This window comes from Atractosteus spatula, chromosome 1 (assembly GCF_055471065.1).
Source record: "Atractosteus spatula isolate fAtrSpa1 chromosome 1, fAtrSpa1.hap1, whole genome shotgun sequence".
Classification (NCBI taxonomy): Eukaryota; Metazoa; Chordata; class Actinopteri; order Semionotiformes; family Lepisosteidae; genus Atractosteus; species Atractosteus spatula.
In genome coordinates, this window is record NC_142706.1 from 78074020 (window position 1) to 78101655 (window position 27636).

At 41.2% G+C, this 27636-nt stretch overlaps 1 protein-coding gene across 1 annotated transcript; it reads left to right on the forward strand.

Moving 5' to 3' along the window:
• Nucleotides 1-27636, forward strand: LOC148842055 (5-hydroxytryptamine receptor 7-like). The gene is made up of 2 exons (XM_088919990.1): nucleotides 1-524; nucleotides 26856-27636. The coding sequence occupies exons 1-2, from the start codon at nucleotides 1-3 to the stop codon at nucleotides 27634-27636; spliced, it is 1305 nt and encodes a 434-aa protein (XP_088776116.1).

Here is a 27636-nt window from a genome sequence, read left to right on the forward strand (position 1 = left end):
ATGGTGATGCACGACAGCCCCACTCTTATCCTCAACAGCCAGCTGGCACTGGGAGAAGAGCAGGACCTGGCCCCCTGGCAGGGTCTGAAGCCCACCGCGCACATGACCGACGGCCCTTCCGCTGTCGCCTTTGAGCCCACTGCCCAGGAGCGGCTGACAGGCTTGGGAAACGGGACTAATTCCACTGAGCTCGGGGGCGATGTCCTGCTGTATGGGGATGTGGAGAAGGTGATTATCGGGATTGTGTTGTCCATCATCACCCTCACCACCATCGGCGGAAACTCTCTGGTCATCATATCAGTCTGCATTGTGAAGAAGCTCCGGCAGCCCTCCAACTACCTGGTGGTGTCTCTGGCCGCTGCAGACCTGTCGGTTGCCCTGGCGGTCATGCCCTTCGTCATCATCACAGACCTGGTAGGCGGGAAGTGGCTCTTCGGGACCTTCTTCTGCAACGTGTTCATCGCCATGGACGTTATGTGCTGCACAGCTTCCATCATGACTCTCTGCGTCATCAGCGTGGACAGGTGAGAGTGTGATGTACAGCACAGCAGTGTCTCCGAGCCACTCTCAGTGTGTGAAGGGGAAATATTCCTGAGTACACTGGCAACAAGGTACTGAATTTATAACAAAAACAAAAGATGATGATGATAATAATAATAATACGTTATCAGTGATAATAATAATGTATTATGTGACAAGTAACAGAGAAATATAGACATACAGTACATAACCGGTATTATGAATATTTCAGAGAATGCCTGCCAGGAGGGGGCAGTGTTGGAAAAGTGGGGAAAAGGGCAGCAGGGCAGCAGGGCACCCCTGTTCTGTCCTTCTGTTCCGCCGGTCCTTCTCTTCCGTGCACACTGACATGGAAAATATGTCTGTATTTTGCTCCAGAGCAAAAAAAAATGAATGGTTGTCAGCAGTTCTGGCGCCTCAGGCTGTGTCCAGCAGGGTACCTCCACTGTGGTGGAGAAGAGGATGTGTGACTTACAGTGTATCCCAGTGTATTCCACTGACCATAGTTCCTCCAGTTACCCTTCACTCTGAGTCAATTAGATATTTTTATTCAGATTAATGGTGGCACAGTAATGCAGTGGTCAGCATTGCTGCCTTCCAGGGCTGGGGCCCTGGGTCAGGTCCAGGGGTGCTATCTGTGTGGAGTTTGTGTGCTTCTTTATTCTCAAGGGTTTCCTCTGGATGTTTCAGTTTCCTCCCAGAGTGCAAAATCATACTGGGTGGCTAACTAGCTTCAAGGAAAGCTGGCCTTTCTGTGAGTATGTGCATATCTGTGTCTGTATTTGGCCTGTTAAAGTGTTAGAAAATGGATGGATGGATTTAATATTTGTTAATTTGAATTTAGTAGATTTGCATGCAAGCCCGACCTTTCACTCACCATTTCTCAGTGCAACACAGACACCTTCACTGAACTGATGGTCAGAAGGAAGCAAAGATTCAGCTTAGTGCTCACCTGCTGTCCAAAAGTACATGTAATCTGTCAATAACCAACAAGATTTCTGATACTTTTGAGATGATGATGTCAGTTCAGTGTCAGCATTTCACTATGTTCCTTTCTTCAGTGATGTAAGAACATAAGACATGTTACAAAGAGCGGGCCATTGGAGATTTAGTTAATTGATCCAAGAATCTCGTCCAGCTGTTTCTTAAAGGAAGCGAGAGTATAGGCTTCAATAATGTGGCTTGTTTGATGTTCCCACAGCCCTTTGCATAACGAATTGCCTCTTGATCCACTGTCCACTGTTTTGTGTTTCTGTTCCAGCAAGCGGGATCTATGATTCCCTTCAGTCTGGCGAACACTGACTGAATGCATGTGAAAGGAGTGTCAGAAAGAGCAAAGATCTTACAGTTGTGTATGTGTTACTATTCTTCATTCCAACAGTCTCTTGCTGAACTGATATAGATCCCCTGGACTTCTGACACTGGGGGCTCATGACACAAAAGTCATGGTTCCCAATCTGCAAGGGAACCGAAATCAGGTCTCTGATCCATGTTGGTCTCTTCTTGGTAGAGATGTGTTCAGTCTCAAGTGGAACCCTACAAAAAGCAAGTTTGCAGGTTGGCCAAAGATCATGGTTATACTGTAGCTCAAGATAACTTCATCTACAAATGAATTAACAACCAGGAGACTGAGGGGGAAGTCTAACGTTTTGTAAAGAGGAAGTGAGAATCTGTTCTCAGTTAGTTGAACTTTTACAACATGATGTACCATTTGCAGAGGTAATAGGGAAGATGGGTCTGCTGGTGTGTGCACAGCTAGAGAGCAGGATCTGTAACATTTCACAGCTGCAGTATAGCATTATTATGAGAGAACTGATTGACAGATGGGGAGGAGATTAATACATTTTTAATAACTGTTTTTAATAAACTATGATAGGAAGCTGATTCCTGAATCGGAAGAATAATGGGAAATAAGTGTTACTCCGTGCAGATTAAAATGAGCACCTTGGGTATTTGTGAGCAGAGCAGACTGACAGGAGAACAGGCTCGAGTCCCTCTGAAGAAGAATACCAAAGAATGGCTGTCACTTTCCTACATATTTTCTCCCAGTAGTCATTTGCCCATTAACACATTGAGACAATAATTACACAGACAGATTTGTTGGTTTAAATCAGAGTTAGATAACAGTGCAATGGTCTATACTGTTCTATTTCAAGCCTAAATGCTTTAGTTATCCATATTTTGTATTGCAGACTTAATTGATTTAATCAAGGGAGACTTATTTTATTTTTTTCAAAATCATCTATGATATCCTAAAATATTTTTATCAATGAAAAATGTTCACCTATTGAAAAAATAGACTTAATTTTGCTAGGTTTCTGGTTCCTTTTGAGACTAAAGATGCTTTCAGCACATTTGAGCATCTGTGCAGGATAACTAATAATAATAATAATATTGCATTATGGAGAATATCAATGTTATGTGAAGTAATGTGTTAGATTGAATTCCCCATGTAACTTTTGATTGCTGTTTGTTTAGGAATACCATGCTTTGCAAGAAATAAAGAAAGGAAGCTATTTTTGAGTTCAAACTAGAAGTAGGTTATTTTGAGCTTCTTTTTAGGTCTTATCTGTCTTTGCAGTGGTGTGCTAAATATAGCTTTTTTGAGGAATAAGACGGTAACATTGATTTCTTAAGAAACAAATAATGGCATTATGAGCATAAAATAAATTGTACTCTGCTCTTCCAGAAGAAAAAGCTTCCTCTTTCTGTATCAGAACTGACACATTTTGAATGACTATCCACTTTTAATGTCTCTGTGACTACTGCACAGACTTGTTTTGGTTTTTGGTGACACCTCAGTCCCATAATAATGATCACTTACAGTATTTAACATCAATTAAAAGTTAAATGGGGATCAATTGTATTTGTAAAGTAATTCAGATTACTGTGAGATGCTATTACAGTAAATACTAAAAAGGTGCATTACAGGCATCAAAAAACAATGAGGAATGCATTAGAAAAAGTTGTTACACTGGCACAACAAACAAAACAGAATCATTAGTATTTGTTTGAGGAAGGTAATGTATACATCACACACTTTTATATACAGCATTGAAATATACCTTTTGAAATAAATAAGACTTATGTTGTGTTTTATCTTTTAAATTACAAAGGTAATTTGTAATTTGTAGTTTAACATGCAGTAAATGGGGGACGTGCCTAACTGTATTAGGAACATTAATTAATAGAGATATAATAATAATTGCTTACACTTATATAGCGCTTTTCTGGACACTCCACTCAGGTAATGGGGTGTAAAGCGCTTTACAGGTAATGGGGACTCCCCTCCACCACCACCACTGTGCAGCATCCACATGGATGATGCAACGGCAGCCATAGTGCACCAGAAGGCTCACACACCAGCTATCAGTGGGGAGGAGAGCTCCTGTAATGAAGCCAATTCATAGAGGGGGATTATTAGGAGGCCATGATTGGTAAGGGCCAATGGGAAATTTGGCCAGTACACTAATCTTTTCGAGAAACGCCCTGGGATTTTTAACGACCACAGAGAGTCAGGACCTCGGTTTTACAACTCATCCAAAGAACGGCGCCTGTTTACAGTATAGTGTCCCCGTCACTATACTGGGGCATTAGGACCCACACAGACCGCAGGGTGAGCACTCCCTGCTGGCCCCACTAACACCTCTTCCAGCAGCAACCTTAGTTTTTCCCAGGAGGTCTCCCATCCAGGTACTGACCAGGCTCACACCTGCTGAGCTCCAGTGGGTTGCCAATTGTGAGTTGCAGGGTGATATGGCTGCTGGTTGGGAGATATGGGAGTTGAGGAAAGATCAGAGTAAGTTAACAACTTAAAAAGATGTAAAATTGTACAAATGTAAGTTGCTTTAGATAAGGTGCCAGCCCAGTAGTTTAATAAGCAGACCTATTCATTTAATAAATGGAATATAACTATTAGTCCTGTAATAAAACAAATGGTCTGTGGAAAATGTCAGTGAATGACTAAATTGGCGAAAAAGGCGTCAACAAAGTGGCATAGACTGGCTCTTCTGATTTTATTCACAGTGCCTTGATTCTTCACATAGGTTTATCACTCCAGAATTATGTGTCAAAGTAGCCCTGACACACAACAGTAGCCCTAGAGAAATGGGAATCAATGAATTAGAAGTTTCATACAGGAGAAATCTGTCCTCGGGAGAGGTCCTGAAAATCTGCAAGAGAGATCAGAAAGAGTAGAGTCAAAAAGGACCCAAGAAGACAAAGGAGCAGGTAGGTAACTGTATATTTTGAAAAATGCATATGATAGAAGCCATTGCAACTATATTTTGTAACAATGTAATAATTATATTTCCTTTCATATACAGTATATCTTTAGTTATGTAATTTGATTCAGTTGACAGTGGGCACCTAGGTGACACTGGGCAGTTGTTCTGCACCAGCAACCACACTACCCGCTACCTAGTGAGAAATTGTTTCACTACTTGAGGAAAACAATATTTTTTTAGATTAGGTGTTGGATGTAAAAGAGGATACATAAAATGGATGCATGCTCAGATTGAAGTTCTGACAGTCAGAAGTCAGGACAGAACAATGGATTCGGGTAAAAGCAAGGGCGGAGGGGTGTGCTCCATGGAAAACAACTCCAGGAGGAGATTATTTCAGCATCGTGCTCTCCACATCTTGGACATCTGACAATAATTTCTGTTTACCGTGGGAGTATACTGTACATTGTTAGTTCTCACAGCGGTGTATATTCCGCCAGAGACAAATATCACAAAGGCATTGGATGAATTACACTGACTTCTAAACAGACATGAGAACTCACACCCCGAGGGGGCATTTATTATAGCGGGTGATTTTAACAGCGCGAACTTGAAGAAAACAATGCCTTATTTACATCAGCTATAAACTGCCCGACGTGCAGAACAAACACGCTGGGTAATGTTTTTACTCCCTTCTGGGATGGTTACAAAGCCCCCCCCCGACCTTTTGGCAAATCTGATCACATTTCTATTCTGTTACTTCCCGCCCACAAGCAGAAGCTTAAACAGGAGAGGCCCGCGATAAGAACTATTTGGTGTTGGTCGTATGAATCGGATTCTATATTACGTCACTGTTTTGCCGCCACTGACTGGTAGATCTTCTGTGAAACTGCCGATAATAATATTAATCTGTATGCGGATTATGTTACCATCTACATTATGTTACGGGCTACAGTAGGTCCCCAGGATTACTCTTTGCACACACACAAATCAAAAACTGTTGGGTAAATGGTGAAATATACACCAAGCTGAAAGCTAGGACAGCTGCTTTTAACTCTGGTGACATGGAAAGGTATAAAAAATCCAGATATGACCTCAGAAAAGCCATTAAAATAGCTAAATACAACTACAGAGTTAAAATAGAGTCGTATTATCACGGTTGCAACACCCAGAATATGTGGAGTGGAATACACACCATTACAGACTATAAAGAGCAACCCAGCTACAGTATATCACACAACTGGCTCTAAACACTGGAGCCCCCCGAGGCTTAGCCCTGTCCTCTACTCCTTATTTACCCATGATTGTGTTGCCAGGCATCACTCAAACTCCATCATTAAGTTTGTGGATGATACAACGTTCATAGGCTTGATCACAGATGGTGAAGAGTCTACGTACAGGGAGGAGGTTGAAACCCTGGCAGCATGGTGCCAGGATAACAACCTCTCTCTGAACATCAATAAGACTAAGGAGATGATTGTGGATTATAGGAAACAACAGGGAGGAGACCACACACCTATTTACATCAACGGGACTGCAGTGGAGAGGGTCAGCAGTTTTAAGTTTTTGGGAGTTAACATCACAGAGGACTTGGCTTGGTCTCACCACACCAACATTGTTAAAACAGCACGGCAGCGCCTATTCTTTCTCCCCAGGCTAAAGAATTTCGGCATGCCGTCATATATCCTGGCAAACTTCTACAGGTGCACTGTTGAGAGTATCCTGACTGGCTGCATCACTGCCTGGTATGGGAGCTGCTCTGTCCTGGAGTGCAAAGTACTGCAGAGGGTGGTGAAGTCAGCGCAGCTCATTACCGGCTGTGAGCTACTAAACACCCAGGATATCTTCTCAGTTAGATGTCTTAAGAAGGCCAGGTCTATTCTCAGGGATCCCAGTCATCCTGATCATACACTGTGTTCTCTCCTACTGTCTGCCAAACGGTATTGAAACATTCAAAGACCAACAGATTATGGAATAGCTTCTACTTCCAGACAATAAGACTGCTAAACAGCCAAGCTGCAGTCACCATCAGCAAATCACCCTAACGGTCACTGATAAATTGTCAGGGTCACATGGACATGTAGTATTTTTCATTGTATTTGGCATATTGTATATTGCACTCTTTGGACATAATACATTGTATACAACTTGGACACATAGTAGATCTATTCATATTGAGTTTATTTTTATTTTATTTATTTTATTCACTCCTCATTGTGTTGTTTCTATTATGCAATTTTATATTGTTACTTTTAACTCATGCAATTTTTATTCTATTTCCTCCAGTGAGCTTGTGGAACAAACATTTAATTGCCAGCAGTTACTGCTGTACGTTGTATTGATGTGCTTTTGATAAATAAACTTTGAACTTTATAATAAGTGGAGTACCACTGGCATCTGTATTAGGACCACTGTCCTTCCTAATTTATATTAATCTAGATTCTGTTATAGTTAGCAAGCTAGCCAAGTTCACGGTTACCAGATACCAAAGATACCAAAACAGGAGGATTAGCAAATTCTGTAAAAGCAGAAAATGAAGTTTAATAGCCCAGAGTGACCATATACAATCTAGACTTAAAGGAATGTTTTAAACCAACAGCCTAAAAGAACTGAACTCTTTTAGTCTTGAAAATAAGGGTCCAGTTTCATGTATTCAAACTCCTCAGAAGCCCTGACAAAATCAATGTACTTCTTCAGAATAAACAGGGAAATGTGTGAATCCATTCAAAACTGAAAACAAGAAACATTTTTACGCAGTGTGGTTTGAGGCATGCAGTCTACAGTAGTCATTCTGTTGAAATTAAAATCCTGTCTTCTGTCAAGAAACATCTGCATGAGGGTCTTGGAACTAGACAGGCTGAATTGCTTCTTTTAATTGATTAGCTTTTCTATGGTCTTAAATGCAGTTTATCACTCAGTTCAACTTTAAGGATATAAACGTGTATTCCTTTGACAGTTCTTTTTGCACACTGAAATGAGGGTTCATGTGGGATGTCCCTTGGAGGCTTCCTTAGGGAGAAGCCATTCCAGTGCTTGAATAAAATCAGCTGTAGTCACTCAGGAAAATTTCTAACCCTTAGCTGAGTACACTTGTTAACAGCTGAAGAGAGACTGCTGGTTTAACTGGGCAGAACAGAGGAAAGAGCTCTCTTTTGGAAGAAAAAGAATAGTGGAGAGAGGCTCTTAGAAAGTGAGGGAAATTAAAATTACAGTATTATTCTTTAGAGGTTGGAAATAGTCCAGCCTCTTTTATAGTTATGGAAAAATTTCTATGAAAGTCTAAGAGTATATTTAGGACTCTGATAGGAGTACATTTCTTTTGGGTTTGGTTATTTTGATTTACAGAAAAGAAATACTGAGAAGTACTTTGTGATGAAACTTGAAATAAACAAGCAGTTTATTGATTAGCTATCCGACAATGAGTAATTGTAAGACAAGAATTGAGTCAGGTATTTACAGTACGTGAATTAAAATTCCTCAGAAGCCAAGCTGAGGTTGATATACATATAGCATAGGTATTGAACTTTATTGATCCTTTATTCATTGTATAATTGAATTAATACATTTCAAACCTAGCAGCTACAGAAATATTAAACAATTGTTGGTTTTTTGTGACTAAAACAGCTGAACCTCTCTGGTTCTTAACTCCAGGATCAATGCAAAGCAGCACTTTTCACAGTGATTCAGAGAGGTGAAACGAGCAGAACAACTCACATAACAGCTTGCAGGCACTAATACTGTAGCAGTACACAGCCAAAAGCCATCTTTGCCCCTGAATATATTTCGGATGAAAGACTGCCTGACATGTCCAGTTAATATCCGTTTTGAACTATTGATGAGCATCAAGTGCTCAGTCTTGTCATGTTTAGGAGACCTCTAGCTGTGCAGCCCATTATTTCACTAGCAGCTAGATCACCCTGCAACTCACAGATAGCAGCCCACTGAAACTAATCTATTGTGAGCCTGGCCAGCACCTGGATGGGAGACTCCTGCTAAAGCTAAGTTTCCTGCTGGAACAGGTGTTAGTGGGGCCAGTAGGGGGTGCTCACCCTGCAGTCTGTGTGGGTCCTAATACCCCCATTATAGTGACAGTGACACTATACTTTAAAAAGGGCACTGTCCTTTAGATGAGACATAAAACCAATGTCCTAACTCGCTGTAGTCATTAAAAATCCCAGGGCATTTCTTGAAATGAGTAGTGGTGTTACCTGGGTTCCTGGCCAAATTTACCCCAGCCTTTCTCAATTATTGCCTCCTAATAATCACCATCTATGAACTGGCTTCATCACTCTGCTCCCCTCACCACTGATAGCTGATGTGCGGTAAGCATGCTGCGCTCCCCATTAACCATGAAGCACTTTGAATGGAGTGTCCAAAGAAGAAGAATATTGTAGGGACAGACACATAGATACAAACACAGTATGCACACTCACATCTAGGGCCAATTTTCCCAGAAGCCAATTAACCTACTAGTATGTTTTTGGACTGTTGGAGAAAACTGGAACACCCTGAGGAAACACACACAAACATGGGGAGAACATACAAACTCCACACAGAGAGCACCCCAAGTCTGGAATTGATCCTGGGGCCCCAGCTTTGCAAGGAAGCAATAAAAATCACTGTGGCTGAAAGGTAAACTTATTTTCAAATTTCAGCTTCCATGTAGAGGGCTGCAGGATTTCTTCATGAATCCATCTGTATTTTGCTCAATACAGTTTCACTTGAATCCTGACTGGTGCCCCAGTCCCTGCTGCAGAGAAACTCCCCTATAACAGAATGTTGTTTCCACCATGATTTACAGTGGGAATGGAGTTGTACAGTATTGGATTTTGCCAAATGTTTTGTGTTTAGACCAGAAAGTTCTATATTCTTTCATCAGCCCACAAAACTTTGTTCCGCATGGTCTCAGAATCTCCACAGTGCTGTTTTGCATTTCCGCGGTAGGCAGAGGAATCCTACTCCATTGGGCCCCTGAGCAAGGCCCTTAACCCCATCTGCTCCAGGGGCACCGTATAAATGGCTGACCCTGCGCTCTGACCCCAAGCTTCTCTCCTGTCTGTGTGTCTCATGGAGAGCAAGTTGGGGTATGCAAAAAGACAAATTCCTAATACAAGAAATTGTATATGGCCAATGAAGTGATCTTATCATAAAAAACAGTGGGGAAAATTGCATCATGGTTTGTCAGTTTGCTGCTTTGCTGTTTCTCTAACAGTCATGAGGTTGGTGCTTTGTGTCCTGGGAGATAGTTGTGACTCTATGTCAAATACATGCACAAAGGATATGATCAAAAAGTTATGGTTCATAAATATCCAAGATAGTTTTAGGTTTCAGGACAGAATGTAACAAATTACAGAATAGAGTCAAGCCTAGACTTAGTTCCTCTAGGCACCCTGCTTCTTGTTTTTATAGTCCTCCCAGACTGTGGTGCTGTGATTTATAGGATGGCGTTTACAGCTCCTCTGGGAAACTTCGTATCTTACACCATTATGCCATAAGAGGTGTCACTGGCACCCCTGGCACATTTTTATTGTGATCCTTACTCTGTGATTGACTGGTCCTCCTTAGTTTCATTTACAGGTATTTAACTGGAAAATCACCGTCTTAGCTTGAGAAATTTTAGGTTCTGTCCCACAGTTTAAGATGTAGTACTTTTATCATTTCAAACTTCCAAGAGTACCGACTTTACTGTAGTAAAAAGTACTGTGAAAGTTAGTTCAATTAACCAATGACAAGAAAAAAATTGCAGAGTGAGGTGAAACTGACCATCTTGGTATCTGAGGGTATTTTCAGTTGTATAATACAATCTTGTCTGACTTCTGAATTTGATAACACTGTCCGGAGCAGTGGCACTGTGGCTAAGGATCTGCGCCTGTGGTGGTGGCTTTTGGCCAGATAAGCTCTAAGACTCACAGACTGAAATATGTTCAAGCTCAGATTTAAAGCAAACCTTCAAAACCCTGTCTAAAATGTTATGAAAGCATAAAGCTTAAAAAAAACTCTGTAAGGCTAGCTCAACTCAGTTATCATTTAGCATGAGCACAAAATCATTAGCATTGTTAGATCCCGTTTCATAATTGGAAAAAGCTGCTAGCGCTACACTCCAGACAATATCGACAAATGTTTAAATTACCTACACTGCCAGGGGTGTTATTTAATTGCTGTCCTCAGATTCAGAATGAATGCCTTCGTTTTGCTAACTCATGATCATAGCTGACAAATGTGCTTGAAGCTACTATGGTGCTCATCACTATTAGCCAAATTTTAGAGTCACATTTTGCGAATGATCAGATATTCAATTACAGCACTCCTTCAGCTTGCATTAATGTCTGGGAGCTGAATCCTTGTTTGTGAGCGGCGGGTTTATGATTTGATTAACATAATTCATTGCACGTTTTCTTGCCACTGTTCTAAACTGGCTACTTTTCTCATGAGGAGCTCTGGAAATTCTAAAGATCAGCTATTATTTTAATTTACAATGTATAAACTTTAGAACAATCCTTACTTGCTCCCTTTGTTTAGTGGTAGAAAATGCATTATTGCTAGGCAATGTGTAAAGGTCATTACAAATGCATAATGCATAATGCAAATGCTCACACCTGAAGAAGGCTCCACGGCCGAAACGTTGCGTTTTCTCTCTTCTTTTTTTCAGCATGGAATAAACCTATTACTTGTTCCAAAATGCATAATGACTTCTTTGAGGAAAGAACACCCATTTGCAGACATACTCTGCATAACAAAGTGCATCAGCCTAATTGTGCTCTATGTACTGTACATTGCCAACATCAGCTACGTAAGAAAGGTTACAAACTCCTCTCCAGGACATGGAATCAGATAGCTAGGACAAAGGCAGTAGGATGGTGCAAAGTGCAAAAAAAAAAAATCGTTCTTGGAGACTCCATTTTCCAGAACCCTGTAACTGTGGTGTAGCGGCAAGGCTTATTAAAGTACAGGAATTAAGGTTTCTGCTCCCTTGCCAGTCCCTCTCTCCTTCATCTCAGTGGTGCCTGATGCAGAGAGGCCATTCCATTTGGTTCACAATTAAGGTGTTTTTCTAGCTGATAGAGTGTCCTGATAAGGAGCAGTTCCCAAAAGCTGAGGCACATCAACCACGCTAACAAATCTAAATTCTGGCGCCTAGAAGTCTGAGATCCCAAGGGAAAGTGTTATTCAAAGTTGGTTTACAACTCTAAGGTCAGAGGGCATGGTGACTCATCATCAGCCAATCAGGAACTGGTAGGGCAGGTTAACCCCACGTGGGTCCCTGATGCCCATGAAACTTTCAACCAATGAACGACCTGCAGTTCCTCCAGGTAAAAACAGGCAACACAGAGCGCCTGTAGGACAGTTCCCAAGGGCAGAACAGTTCCCAGGAGCAGGACATTCTCACAGCACCCCTGCTGGACATTCAGCCTCAGGGCTCCTCCTGAACATCCTCAGACTCAGCCCGGAACACCACGTAACGGCCAGTGTGTCCGAGTGCAGGACTTTCCTTTGTTCTAAGAGTCGAGAACGGAGGTAGCCAGCGTGTAACCAGAGGATCCACCCGAGGTTAGCATCAGCAGCAAGCCTTGTGAACAGGTTGGAACTGTGGAAAGCTGAATCAGTATTCAGGACTAGCGCTTCATCAGGAAAAAAACGGTCTTCTTCCTGACCTGCTGGGACCCGCAGTCACTTTTCTTCTGTGCACAAACTCTGCTAGTTTCAGCCAACACTAACTAGCCAGTCTTCAGTGAGCATCAGCAGCGCATCAGAGAAGGAATCTCTCCCACCACGTCACAAGCCCCAGTGAGCACTGCCTGGCACCGAGCCAGAGAGTGCCGATTGGACAGCAACAAGCTTGCCACTGCTTCTTTGTGTCTGCAAGAGATCTGAATCCCCACAGATTGGATGAGTATTCAACTTTCTGCATTACCGCTCGAGAATTCAATTGTTACCTCAACCTGAGTTGATATCAATGTAATTTCTATGAGTGATGTACTTGCTTTTACATATCTAGTGTAGAAGTTGTAACCAAGTTCATTTACGAAACGGATAAATGAATGATATACTGAACGTATGTCCCTCTTGGTATTTGTAACTCTTCATGATTGAATATCTGCAATTTCCCTCACGGGATCAATAAAGTATCTATCTATCTATCTATCTAATATATACCGTTTGTATTCTGCTACCCTCACGATAAGATCCGTTATGTTCATATGCACATTTTATGTATTAATAAACGTATTCTTGTGTATTAGTACCCGTGTGTGAGTTGTTTGAGTTATCCTGCAAGGTTGATTCTAATAGCCATCAGAAGAATCATTTTTGTGACTTGCTGCTACAATTAATAATTGTCCCAGTTAAGCACATCCCCTACATTTACTGGTGCCTCGTGAGAGGATGCTACAGTGGCTTCCATTGGAGATCATAAGACAACAGACTGCTGTCTCCCTGGGGCTGGAGTGGGTAATATTGTCCATAGAGTCATCAAACTCCCTAAAAAAAAACAAAAAAAAAAGGGGTGAAGACTCAATTGTTGTTGTCCATGTAACAGCTGTAACAAATTCAAACACTGAAAACCAACAGAAGAACAGGACCAAAACAGTGGTCTTCACCGGAATCCTACCAGCACCAGGCAAAGGAAAGCAATGTCTGAAGTTAATGTCTACACAGCACATGGCTGAGGACATGGTGTACAGAAGAAGACTTCAGCTTTCAGGGCGACTGGACACTGGAAAGAACAGCTGTGCAATTTGTATGGATTACATCTAAGTGAGGTGGGCACCAGGATCCATAAAAAACAAACAAACATTCAATCTAAAGAAATGACATAGATGCTACAACATTGTCAGATAATTATGGTGTTACTGGAATAACAGAAACAAAGCATCACGATTGTAATCCCCTTCCCTTAAGGGTGCTCCAGCTCTCTTATTTTGCTAACTACTTGCACCTGCCCCCATTCCTCCCTACCCCCTCTTATTTAAACTGGGCACTCTTGCTACTCTGGGCTCTGCATTGGAAGATGGATGCCCAGAGACCCCCCTACCATCAAGTCACCCTATGCCCGTGGTTTGAGGGCATAGGCCTCCTATTGGTGTCCTGACCCAGCTGAGTAAGGGCTCAGAGCCCCTGGCCTCATCATCCCATTTTTATTCTCCATCTCTGTACTGGATCCTATTCCAGCTTTTAACTCCGTCTTGTCTCGATTGGATCACCCAGATTTGGACTTCACCCCGGATTTCCCCCCTGGACTCCTTGGACTTGTTCACCCTGGCTACGCCCCCTGAGCACCAGCTCACTATTGTCACATCCCCCTGTCGGTCAACCCCTCCTGATCCTCATCATCCTTCTCCTCTTACTCCCTGATTATATCGTCTGCATAGGGACCAGAACTATGCTTCACGGAAGCCTGGACCGGTTCCCGTTACACAAAGCTAAATGAAGACACTGATGAACTCAATATTAGTGGATGCACACAATTCTAGTTGATAAAAGGAGAATGGCTGATATGCTAAACTAGCATCTTCCTCAAGTATTCACTATAGAAGAAGCAGAAAATGTGTTACAGGCAGCAGAAGGAAGTTCTTAAACAGTACAAGCTTAGAAGAAGCAGAAGTATTTCAGGGACTTAAATATGGGCTTGATGGGATCATGAAAACAAGAGCATCACAGATTGGAATTAGGAACAACAACACAGGGTTTTACATTGAAAGCACTTATTTGGGGATTTCTCAAAAGATAAAAGGAAAAAGCACAAAGTTCTTAATCACGCAATATTGTTTCCATTTTTAAACAAGAGGATGTAATTTGGCCCATAGAGACCAAAACTAGCATTATAAATTAAGACTTGTAGTTCAGGGCAACATGGTTGCACAGTGATTAGCCCTGCTACCTCATAGTGCAGAGATGCCAAGTTCAATTCTGGAACAGGGATGCAATGGGCATGGAGTTTGTACAGTATGTTCTACCCAAGTTTGTGTGCATTTCCTCTGGGTGCTCAAGTTTCCTCTCTCAGTCCGAAGACATACTGGTAGGTTAATTGGCTTTTCAGAAAACTGGCCCTAGTGCAAGTATGTTTTGCTGCGTTTATGTCTATGTATGGCCTGTGATGGAGTGGCATTTTGTCCAGGGTGTCCTCCGGCAACTGTGGCTTGCCAGGACAGGCTCTGGCTCCCCCGCAGCCCTGAAATGAATAAGGTGGTTACAAAATGGATGGAGGGACTGGTTTAAAGACCTGGTCAACAGCTTTGTCTCAATGGTCAATTGTTGCAGCTTACAAGAAAGAAAGGGAAAACAAGAAAATTAAATTTTTTGCAACTGGATTGTGGTTCCAAGGTTCATGCTGAGGATTCTACACCTCAAAATGGGTCTTGGGAACATCCAATACCTTAATTTTCAAGCAGTTTGTTGTGGCATGAATAAGGAAATATTTACATTTTATGTTTAAACAGAAAAAAAAAAAAACTTACCTGAAATAATCCTAGTTAAAGTAGTTGATGATTTGCTGCTGCTGTCTGACTCCAGGGCACTTAGTATTTTTCCCCTTCTGGACTGAGGTGCAACACCCTATAATGTCAATCAATGCTGAGCCTCTACTGAAACACATAGAAACTGTACTTCCCCATCAGTGGCCTGCTCCCATTTTGCTTCCAAGTTCTTATTCATTAATCTTGGTGTTAGGGCTGAATGCTGATGAACAAGCAGGACCCTATGCGGTGCATGTTGGCATTCTTGAAAGCAGACAGTACAGTCTGAGAGGAAATCCAAAGGTCAGGATCTGGGTTGGAAAGCCAGGAGAGTTGATCAGGAGGGGAAAAAAAAAAATCACAGAAGGTGTTTGCCAACAGGCAACAAGCTCACTATGGTAAGAGACTCCAATACCAAGCATGGGAATGTGGGACGTGAGGGTTTAAATAGTGAAAGAGGCAGGTGTGATAGATTAACAAGGTGATGAGGTTCAATCAGTGACAGGTGCCATGCGTGGTCATAACACTTGGCTGTTTAAATCTGATGCTTTACGTACTCAGGGTGTTCCATGGGCTTTTGTTCTGGGAAACTTAATATTTGTATTTACATGTTTTCTCATAGTCAGGTTATTCAACATCAGAGGCTTCTGTTGCTGATTAGATTTGCTTGAAGACCAAATTGGATACTACTGCTTCATTTTCTGCACTTGGGCTACCAACTGTCCCAATAGTCTCCAGACACATTGAGACAGAACAGGATTTTGGTCTGAAACTGAACTAAATTAAACTGAGTGCTAAACCCTTTAATGAACTGGTTAATAATTGCATGAGGCCTGGACATGCAGTACTATATGAATGTGAAAAAAAAGAGAAATTTCTAGACTTACTAATTCTTTATAATCTATTTCCCTATCTACTGTACATTATTGGATGATGCATACAATCTTCAGTATTTGGGGAAGATTCCAGTGGAAAGTGGGGGGGGCAGATGCATCAGCATCAATTCTCTCTCTAAGCAAGTAGGCGCCAACTGTGAAATTGTGGTTACTATCTACATTAATAATATAACTATTTAACACTAAAACTCATATACACACAATGCCATGGTCGTCATCCCTCCTTTAGAGGGCGCTCCGATCTTTTATTATTACTTTCATTATCACGTACACTGGCGGCTCGGTGACCCGCCTAGCATCATGTCGCCCTATATCCACGGCTTGAGGGCTTCGACTTCTGATTGGCGTCCTGACCCAGCTGAGTCTAGGGCTCGGAGCACCTGGCCTCGTCAGTCTGTTTTAACCTCCTGTCCTGTTCCGGATTTTAACCTTGTTCGTCTTGTCTTGGATGGATCACCTGGCTTTGGATTTTGGACTGCACCTGGATTTCCCAATTCGGACTTCCCTGGACTTTATGCCTGCGCTCCTCCCTTGCACCAGATCACTGTTGGCACCGTCCCGTTAACCATCCCTTCCATTCCTGACCGTGTTTTCCCCGTAGGCCTTTTCTAGTCACTTCTGGATTATACTGTCTGCCCAGGGTCCTAAACTATGCACAACACAGGAGTCAGCACCAGCTCCCATAACACACAATCCTTAACATTGCAAAATGGCTTCTGTCTTATGTCTAGAATACAAGAAAATAGAAGAAAACTAGTTAATGGAGGTGGTGCGCCTACCAGCCTGTCTTGAATAAGGAAGCAGGAGTCCAATGAGAGTGACAGGCACTTGTTTAAAAATGAGGGAAAAAAATGTGTATTTTTCACAACAGATTTCCAACCTTTCATTTTGGGATTCTAGCCATATATTATTTTTGTTATGGGGGTGCCTAACATTTTGTGAAAGTTACCTTGTTTGTACCATGCTCCTTCTCCAAGCAGATGCATGTCATTTTCCTTTAGAATTCAATGCATGTCTACGCTCTACACTTCTTACTGGGTATATGTGTTTTTTTCCTGTGTGATTATTGTTCTGCAGTATTGTGCAGCTATCGATTTTTCTTATTTACAATTTTGTTATGTATTGTGGACATTGTGTGGTGTTGCCTATTGTACTGTACACATCCCAAGAGAACAGCACAAATAAGAATCCCAATGTACACGCAGATATGACAAATATCTCTCTCTCCCTCCTCTATCTTTCTTTAGGATGTTTCACAACAGTCAACATGTTTCACAACAGTCCTTGCTTGTTTTATGTAGTTGTCTTGTACCACAGTTGTATTTGTGCTGTGGTTATGTGTCAATTCTTCTATTTTATTTATATGCTGTATATGTGTGACAGAGGGATCTCTGTCACCGTCCGCAGACGGTACAGTACACGACACCCATTATCCAACTTAAGTTACACACGTTCATGCATCCACTTTCCTGTCGGCTAGCTAGCTCATGAGGGTGCACACTCGGGGCTTGGCTAACAGTTTCCCATTTCATACACGCAAAACATTACCACATTTTATTTCGAATTCAGTTCCTGTTATCTGTAGAAACTCAGACACAAACACAAACTCTGAAAGTCTAACGTTATGTTTTCTGTTTATTTGTACTTAGCGCTCTGTCTTTTTGTCTGTCTTCTTTTTTCCATGCTGCAGTCTGACTTCTGGGTATGGTGGCCTCATTGGTCCAAACCCGATACCCCTTTTCAGCTTGGCTTTGTAGTGTCAACGCTGAGTGACGCATGCGCACATCTTCCGGTAAAGGAAGTACCATTTTTACAGATAGTTAAAAATAAGTAAAATGTTATTCAGGGTTGGTATTTTTTTGTACATATTGTATATGCTAGGAGGCAGGGCTATACGGTATCTATTTAGGGGGGGGGGAGATCTAACAGGAGCTTAGTCTTGCTGTAGCTGCAGTGGAGAGCTGATAGGACCCAAGTGTGGTAGGACTCCTGGTCTCTAATTCTTAGAGGAAGAGTTTATTTGTTTTGAGTATATTTCTTCCATTTTTTAAATATATATAAAATTGTTAGTTTGTGGGGGGGCACTGCCCTAATAAACCATCACTTTTGCACCTAAGTGCTATTGCGGCTGAGCCATCGCTCTGTTTTAAAAGAACTTACTTGGGCACCCCTCCTGCCCTCCATGTGACATTGTCACCAGTAAGATGTTCAGTAAAGATTAATTTAGAAAGAGTTGAAAAGTTTTAAAGTTCCTCACTTACATAAAAAAATGAGACAACCTAGCTTACACTATCTTAATGTCTTATTAAAGACCACTTTGACTGGGTTTTAGAAGCTGAAACAATACCTCTGTACAAATAGGAAGCTAAGATTCTATACAGGTTAGACTGGAAAGCAAGACCGCTAGGACCCCACATCAGGTGTACTGTATGAGCACAAGTAGTGCACTTTATAATGAGATGAGAAAGGTATGAACAGTAACAGTAGCAAAGCATTAAAATACTGGGAGATTTCAACTTCCCACTCTGTGATGAGGAATACAGAAACTGGAATTGAGATGGATAAAATGGTGAATGGTTGCTTCTTAGCCCAATTTCTAAAAGCATCAACTAAGAAAACATGTTTTTATTGACATTATCTTTTCAAACAACCTCCAATTCTATTCTAATAATAAAATTAGGGGAAGAGGGAATTAAAGGATGTGACAGAACCATTGGGATGGTGAGACCAGAAAAAGGATAACTTTGATGTGTTTGAGTTTCTACATTTTGAATCTAAAATTAGATTTAACAATTTTAATCAGACTAGTGATGGATTAAAGATGAGCTTTGTAGCTGTGAATGTGAATGTAATCAAGCAACAAGGAAAAAAGATAAAACTAGATCATGCAACACATTTAGAATTATGGAAAGGATAAATGCATTTGAGTCATGTGCATTCAGGATAATAACATAAGCCGAGAACTAGTTAGCAAACAGTGTGTCTTTTTATGTGGCATAACTTCCAAATATCAGCAGCAGTGAGCTGCAAGGAGAAATATTAGGTTCTTCCAGATCTATATCAGTACATTAAAATTTAAAAAAAGACAAAATTGTGCACATGGTAGACACATGGCAGATGAAATTCAGCGTCAATAAACACACCTGGGGGTGTGGTGTTGTAGTGATAAGCCTTTTTACGAGTACAGGTATGTCATTCCCAAGAAGACAGACAATTGCAGCCATGAGGTACAAAACAATTTCTCAATTTTTTGCTGGGAATTAGCAGCAGTCATATCACCCTGCAGCTCACTCAACTCAATCAACTAGCAACCCACTGAAGCTCAGCAGCAGTGAGAGACCTCCTAGGAAAAACTAAGGTTGCTGCTGGAAGTGGTGTTAGTGGGGCCAGTAGGGGACATTCATCCTGCAGACTGTGTAGGTCCTAATGCCCCAGTATAGTGATGGGGACATTATACAACGTCTCCCATCCCCTCATGCTTGTAGAAATGAAGAGCACGTTCAGCAATAGACTGATTCATCCATGGTGCGACAGGGAGCGCTACAGGAGGTCATTCTTGCCTTCTGCCATAAGACTGTACAACATATCCACCTTGCATCTGGGTAGAGGCAACATTGACAGTGACCTGTTTCTGGACTGAACAGTAAACTGATACATCTGTTCTTTTTTCTTTTCCTGTTTACAACCGTTTTTGTGCAATATATGCCTGGGACCTGTGCAATACATTTATATTTATATTCATATTGTGCAATATGACTTTTTTGTGTACTGTTCTGTTCTGGTTTGTTCTTTGTGTGTTCTGGACTGTGAGTAGCTCTTCTTAGTGCACTTCTCACTGTACTGGTTGTATTGTATTATTATTATTGTATCATTCGTTACACTGTGGCTGTGTTGTCTGTGTTAAGATGCTGTTGCACTGCAATTTCCCTCACGGGATCAATAAAGTATCTATCTACTGTAAAAAGGCGCTGTCCTTTGGATGAGACATAAAATTGAGGTCCTATCTCTCTGTGGTCATTAAAAATCCCAGGGTGTTCCACGAAATGAAATGGGATGTTACCTGGGTTCCTGGCCAAATTTCCCTCCGCCTTAATCAGTCATGGCCTCCTAATAATCCCCATCTATAATCCCAATCTAATTGGCTTCATTACTCTGTTCTCCTCCCCACTGAGAGCTCATGTGTGGTGAGCTTATTGGTGCACTATGGCTGCCATCACATAATCCAAGCGGATTCTGCACACTGGTGGTGGTGGAGGGGAGTCCCCATTACCTGTAAAGCGCTTTGAATGTAGTGTCCAGAAAAGCTCTATAAAAGTGTAAGCAATTATTAATTATTATTAAACAAAACCCACTACAGTTAAACCAACACAAAAGTCTAGCTCTTCTTTGAGCTCCAAACTAGAATTTATCTTTAGACACTGTCTACTACAGTGTATAATTTAAATCTAGGAATGATATGCTCAAGATTTAGTAAGACCTCACTTAGAATACATCATTCAGTCTTGGTCATCAAATCAAGAAATGATAGTGTAACCTTAGAAGGAGTTCAACAGCAACACCAGCAACAAGAATGAGTTTTGGTTTTAAGGGATTGTCATATACAGACAGGTTCAACTAAGTACTGTACATCTCTATATTATGGAACAAAGGAGAATGAAAGGAGATTAGATACCAGTATCTGTTTCCACTCAAAACACTTTGTGTGAAAGAAGGATTCTGTGGCACATTTAGAATATAGAAGGAAATTTATATGTGATGCAGAATAGGAATGGCTTGTTTATACAAGATGAATGTTTAAGCTGTTCCACTTTATTAAATTAAATCATTATTTTGTTTTATATAACATATAGTCATCCTAATGTATAAAGGTCTGAATAGCACTAACAAATATACCATATCATTCAAAATACCAGAGTTTAAATGGAGACTGTTCTCTTAACATTTCACAGAATAGAGCTCCTAAAGAAAAAAAATATTTTTGAAAAGGTTAAAATCCGACTGGGAGAAATCACTATATTGACAGCTTGTATTAAGATTTCTGGAGCTTTATTATAAAGACATAATGTAAAAGTGTATAAAACCAAAGTTAGTAGATTTACTTTACATTCCTTAATTTTAAAAATGCTGAAAACAAAGAATCCACTGCTGGTGTGCTTCAGAAATCCAAGCATTTAATGAGTGGATCTAAAAAAACATCTGGTTACAAGGGAAAGAGTTCAAAAGAACACAAAAGCAGACAGCTAGAGAGGAAAGAAAGACATCACACTGTATCCTTTATCATTTTGTGAATTTATGCTTCCATGTGTAGATACTTGAAGGAGTCATAGTAATATTTTCAAGGGAATTCAAACATCATTATAAAACTCAATAGATTTTATATTTCGAGACATTTTGTACTGTTTCACATTTTTAAGACTAAAGCTTTCAACACAAATACTGTAGCTACAGAAAACAGGTCTCTGAAGGAGATAATGCTAAAATAGTTGGCAGCACAAACCAGGTGATGTCACTGGGCCAGGCTGACAGCTGTTTGATTCATGCAGGAGACTGAAGGATGAAGGTGTTTCATAGCAGAAGTGTTATTCATCTAATCATTTTCCTTTCCAGTGTGACAAATCTATGTAGCTGAAGGTCTTTTCAAACCACAGTCAAGAGCTCACATTATAAGTTGTATTGTCAGTTAATAGTTAATAGTGTTCTGCCGATAGAAGGATTCTGAGTGGTGGCACGTTTTCAGACCTGCCCGAATGATAGATAGATACTTTATTGATCCCGTGAGGAAAATTGTAGAAATGTAGGTAATTTAGGTAAAACCCGGAGTAAGGTTGTGACAAAAACAAGCAAAGGTCTTCCAAGAAATGTGGGAACTGGGGTGATGTCTGTATCTGTTGCCCAGTTACAATGAGAGGAGTGCAATGAAGCAAAGAAACAAAGCATAGCATCTAGTCCAACAGCCATCTCTGCTGTGGCCCTGTTCACATATTCTCAGGGGTCAAGAGGAGACCTGGGCTCGGAGATCACTGACACCATGTCAAAGGAGCCTGAGGGGACATTGGGCCTGTTGAAATCACAATGGAAACCTTCACTACATAAATGTTATCAAGGAGAGCACATCTGGGCCATTACGATAATTACAATAATCCTTATTAGGAGAAAAAACAAGAGCTTGCAGATCCAGAGTGCTGACAGGGAACACCTGCATCTGCTGCTGTGAGATGCAGCGAAACCTTCTGTTGACCTACAAATAGCTGAATAAGCTTGGTCATGTGGATAGCCACAGCATGCACAGCACAAGGTCCTCAGGAGAACAGAAAGGAAAAGGTCACTTTTTTAATAAAAAGAATAGTTGCCAAAGCAACAAGACCTGTAGGCAAAACAAGGAAAGTGAAAGTCCAATGGAAGGAAAGTGATGAGCTCAGCTCCTACCCAAATGATAAATAACATTTGTTAGGGGGGACGGGGTGCTGTAATACTGAACCTGAGCCCAAGAACAGGTAGTGTAGCTCTGCAATGATTCGTTTTTAATCATTTTTCCTTTTTAGCATTTTTGAGGGTCCACCTATGAAACTTCATAGTTTCTATGAAGAAACTACAAACACACTTGATAAGACCCACAGATGCAGAAGAGCTCTGTGATGTGAGGATGAGGAAGTGGTGGAGGTGTGCTGGCGCTATCTTGTCCTGTTTTGCTATCTTGTCCTTCTGCATAAGGTGTTTGGTTTGTCATTGCTGTTAGATCAAGTCTTTTTTGTTCTAGGCAACACTGACTCAGTTTGTCAGTTATTAAAACGGCACATTCTATTCCTGGAACTGTAATTGTCGCCCATTAGCCTTTCCACTGCAACAGTATGGCAAGCAAATGGGAATTTGAGGCACAGACTTACTGAGGTTGACATGGTTTTATGAGTTCAGTGTGGCACAAGGTGTGTTTTTTTGCCAAACAAAGGCTTTGTCTCAAGTGGTACGTGTTTGGATACTGTTTCTGTTTAGAAGGTACCCCTCACATCATTTTTCATCACCACTTCCTAAGAGGTCTAGATAAGGGGACTCCCCTGCATGGGCTAGTGGTGAGAATGTTTTTTCATACCTTTGTATGCTCAAAACACCTATTGTGATGTTTTTCTCTCTCTGATATACAGTAACACCGTTACTTGCCAAGTTTGCTGTTAATGCACCGTGAACTCACCGAAACCATTAGTTTCATTACAATATCATATCAGTAGCACAAATATATTCAGTATTTTAAATAAACAAATGTTTAACATACTAAACCAGCAAAATTAAATATATCAAACGCAACATGTATTACTTTACGAAATACCATTTTTGATTCCAAAATAGCTCTGAACCTTTAGTAACATTTTCGATTTGAAAATAATTCCTTTTCTTCTCCCCAACCCACAAGAAGCCTCCTTTCCTGCAAAAAACCTTGGATGGATAGAGGTGCTTGAATAGACAGGTGTGTAGAAGCAACAGAACATATTTGGCACTAGTCTTGTTACAGAAGGTGAAATCACTCCCTTGGAGCACGTATTTAAAACTAATTTATTCACTAATGGACAGACTGAGCAAAGGAAAAGTTTTAAAATGCAGCAAATTGTCATTCAAACTGTTACTACAGTGCCATGTTTCTTGCAAGGTGCAAAGTTCTAACCTCTGTGCTTATGATAAGATTTAGACATGCTATATTATACATTTGAAATATCCTATCCTCATTAAAAAGAGCACTTATTCCTAGAATTGTGTATGTCATATTTCTTTTCAATATAAACTACTAGTAAGAATGTAGATATGAAATTTACATAACAAGAATGGCCATCTTGCAATCTGAAAACTAAAAAAACATTGCACTAAACTTTTGAGTTATTTTATATTGTTCTATGCTCTCCAGGAAAACAAAACAACTAAAATTCTCTTAATAAGAAAGTGAAAATTCTCTTAGTATTACAATACCTGACAAACTGCATTATACAGCACCTAGCTGCTCTACTAGAAGAGAAGCTAAAAGAGAGAAGGGTGTCTGATGTGCATGTGGAGTCCTCTGCCCCTCCCACTCCCTTTCAATCTGCAGCCGCAGAAAGAACCCCAATTCCCCCTTTGGCACCCCTAAGCCCTACCTTCTGTGATGATTGCACTTAGCCTTGGTAGAAGTTTACATCAATTTCACAAAGACTTTGCATTCCAAGTGATGTCAGCATCAGGGTTTTCTCGTTTGTTAATTTTAACATTTATCTAAAAAAACACAATCCTCTCCATAAAAGAAAGCAAATTCGAAGAACAGCTTGAATATTTATTATAAGGCTTGCTGAGTATTTCTTAAGTGTGTTTTGTTTTGTGGTGCTGTCAACTGTTTTCTCTTATCCAAAAACAGAACAACATTCTTTGAACATTACTGTATGGGTAAACAGCCTATGTGAATTCTTGTGTGTTGTGATTGCTAACACAGTGCCAAGAAAGGGCTGTACTGATGTGAACCAATCAACACAATAACCTCTTTGGCTGGAATGTAATATCTCATGCAGTTTGAAGAGGAATGAATCCTTGCTTGTCCACAAAAGGAAAATTAAACTGTATGAAACACATAGCATCAGATATAAATCTTAGTCACTGTAAAACTTTTCAGCCTATTGAAAGAGTCTCCTTGTATTATGCTGATGTTTTTTTCTGTCCTTTTTGATTACACTGTGAAATGGTCTGACATAAAGGAGTAGATTTATTTCCTCCTGGTAATTGGTTTAGTTTGACACAATTTCTGATTAATTGTTTGTCTAATACGCACACACCCTGGCTTCACCTCTGTGACAGAACCTCTTTTAGAGGAAAATGTATGCATGCATAATCAATTAAACCATTTTTAAAAAAGCATATGCAGTTTCAGTTTCAAACGCAGAAGAAGCAGCACTGAGGAAGTTGTATGAGAGCAGTGACCAGATACGATGCTGGAAATCAAGTTTAAATGGCACAGAGAAGAAAACATAGAGTGTCAAATATTGTTTGGTAGATTCTTACAGATCTAAAGTTACACGTAACACTTTTATGTATAAACCCTCATGCTGAGTTTAAAACTAAGATATCCATAGATTCTCCTCCATTTGCAGAAATAAGCAAGTTTTTTATATAAGAACCTGGTAGGTGATCATTAGAGATACAGTGCTGATGAAAGTAATTATGTTACATATTCTTTTAGAAAGGACCTTCTGTATTATAAGACTGCATCTCTTAAATAAATGCAGGCCCTCTTGTCCCCCCGACCCTATCATCGCCTTTCGTGGCATTATGTGAGGGCCTGTCTGGTGTGGAGGTGGAGCCCTGGTAGAAGGGCGACGCCTCGCCTTTGTAGTCCCAGCTGTCCTAGCTCTTTCCTAGCGAAGAGGGGTTCCATTAGACTTGTGGTTGGGTTTCTGTTTCCTCAACAAGCAAAGTGAAGACAATACAAGTACCAAGCTGAATCACACATCCGTTTCCCTTAGATAAGGGTTTGTGCTGAATAACTGCAACTTTGATAAGTGCAAAGTTTTCCACGTCGGTAGTAGGAGCACAAACTTCATACATCTATCTACTGTATCTATCTTCATCATCTTCATCTGTTCATCTATCCATCCATGTTCTAACCACTTTATCCATTACAGGGTCATGTGGGAGCCGGAGACTATCCTGGCAAGCAATGGGTGCAGGGCAGGATACACCTTTGAAGGGACAGTACATTGCAGGGCAGACAGATACAAACACAGGCATGCACAGGCATTCTTTACTGTTTGTTTAAAAATTAATAAAATTAATAAAAATGTATTCATCAGTTAAAAAAAGTCATTAGTTATATTACAACTGAATTTTGAAACAGTACTAATAATTTCTAATGTTACCATCGCATAATGTTCCATCTTTGAAAATTAAATGTGGCCTCACAGTGCCCTGTAAACCTGATCTTTATGTGTGTGTAGAGTGGTAAACTGGTAGACTGGATAGGAAATTAATGGGCTGTGTTTGCCAGAGGAATAGGATCTTCCAGTCAAAGCTGGAATTCACCTCATCAGACTTGATGTCCTAACCGAATTCTCCATGTTGTATGACTGTTTGTACTGAAATAATCCCAGTTCTACATAGGGATTACGGAGTCAACCTGAGTGATGACGTCACCCAGCAATGTGACCATGACATTGGCCAAGGACAAGGGGAGGACCCTTGCTTTCACAGTTTTATTCTCTGTATAGCTAGTGAAGGGCTATTGAAGGTCATTCAGGGCTCGATGGAATGGAAACTAGCTGCACAGGTAACAGATGACATGGACCTGTTTACACCAGACACAAAACCTGCTTGGTTTAAAAAAAATACCTCATTGTTCTGCAGAGTCTGTAGTTTTTTTTACAAAAATTTTAAAAACTGTTGGTGTTCTTTGACACCTGAACTTGTGGCCCATTTAGATAAATCAGACTGTAAAATAAGCCTGTCTGCTCAGGAACACTTATTCAACAGCACACCCTGCTCTTTGAATTTAGCTAAAGCTGTGTTTACAGGCCTGAGTGTCAGACAGAGAAGATTAAGCCACAAGAGCACAAGGTGATATACAATATTTGGTAGCATTTCATCTTTATTTTAAGGAGTTAAAAGCCACGCTATATCTCAGTACTATTTTTGACTAAAGCACTGTTTACAATGTTTTTCTCGTGTTTATTTCATGGCAGAAACAGGAATTGAAAGTTTTTTTTTGAGGTAAGTAGAAGTATTCTACCTAGGCCAACTGCTGACCTTCTTATGGGTTCCTGCAGGTACCTGGGGATCACGCGGCCCCTGACCTACCCAGTGAGGCAGAACGGCAAGCTGATGGCCAAGATGGTATTCATCGTGTGGCTCCTGTCAGCCTCCATCACGCTGCCTCCCCTCTTTGGCTGGGCTACTAATGTGACAGAGGAGCGTGTGTGCCTCATCAGCCAGGACTTCGGGTACACGGTCTACTCCACCGCTGTGGCCTTCTACATCCCCATGACCGTCATGCTCATCATGTACTACCGCATCTACAAGGCTGCCAAGGTCAGCGCCGAGAAGCACAAGTTCATGTGTGTCCCGCGGCAGTATGCCCACCAGGGGGTGTACAGCACCGAGCAGGAGCCCCGGGCGCGGCCCCACCGCCGGCTCTCCCGCAGAGATCGCGTGCTGGAGGAGTGCGCCACACTCTCAAAGCTGTTGCGCCATGACCGGCACAACATCTCCATCTTCAAGCGGGAGCAGAAGGCCGCCCGCACCTTGGGCATCATTGTGGGGGCCTTCACCTTCTGCTGGCTGCCCTTCTTCCTCCTCTCCACTGCCCGGCCCTTCATTTGTGGCATCACCTGCAGCTGCATTCCCCTGCGACTGGAGCGCACCCTGCTGTGGCTGGGCTATGCCAACTCCCTTATCAACCCGCTCATCTATGCCTTCTTCAACCGGGACCTGAGGACTACCTTCTGGAACCTCCTGCGCTGCCGGTACCGCAACATCAACCGCCGGCTGTCTGCTGCCAGCATGCATGAGGCCCTGAAGGCGAAGGAGAGGCCAGATGGCATCCTGTAG

Coding starts and splice junctions, on each gene's coding strand:
- LOC148842055 (XM_088919990.1), top strand. CDS start 1: ATGGTGATGCACGACAGCCCCACTCTTATCCTCAACAGCCAGCTGGCA. Junction 525..26,855: donor TGCGTCATCAGCGTGGACAG/GTGAGAGTGTGA, acceptor GGGTTCCTGCAG/GTACCTGGGGATCACGCGGC.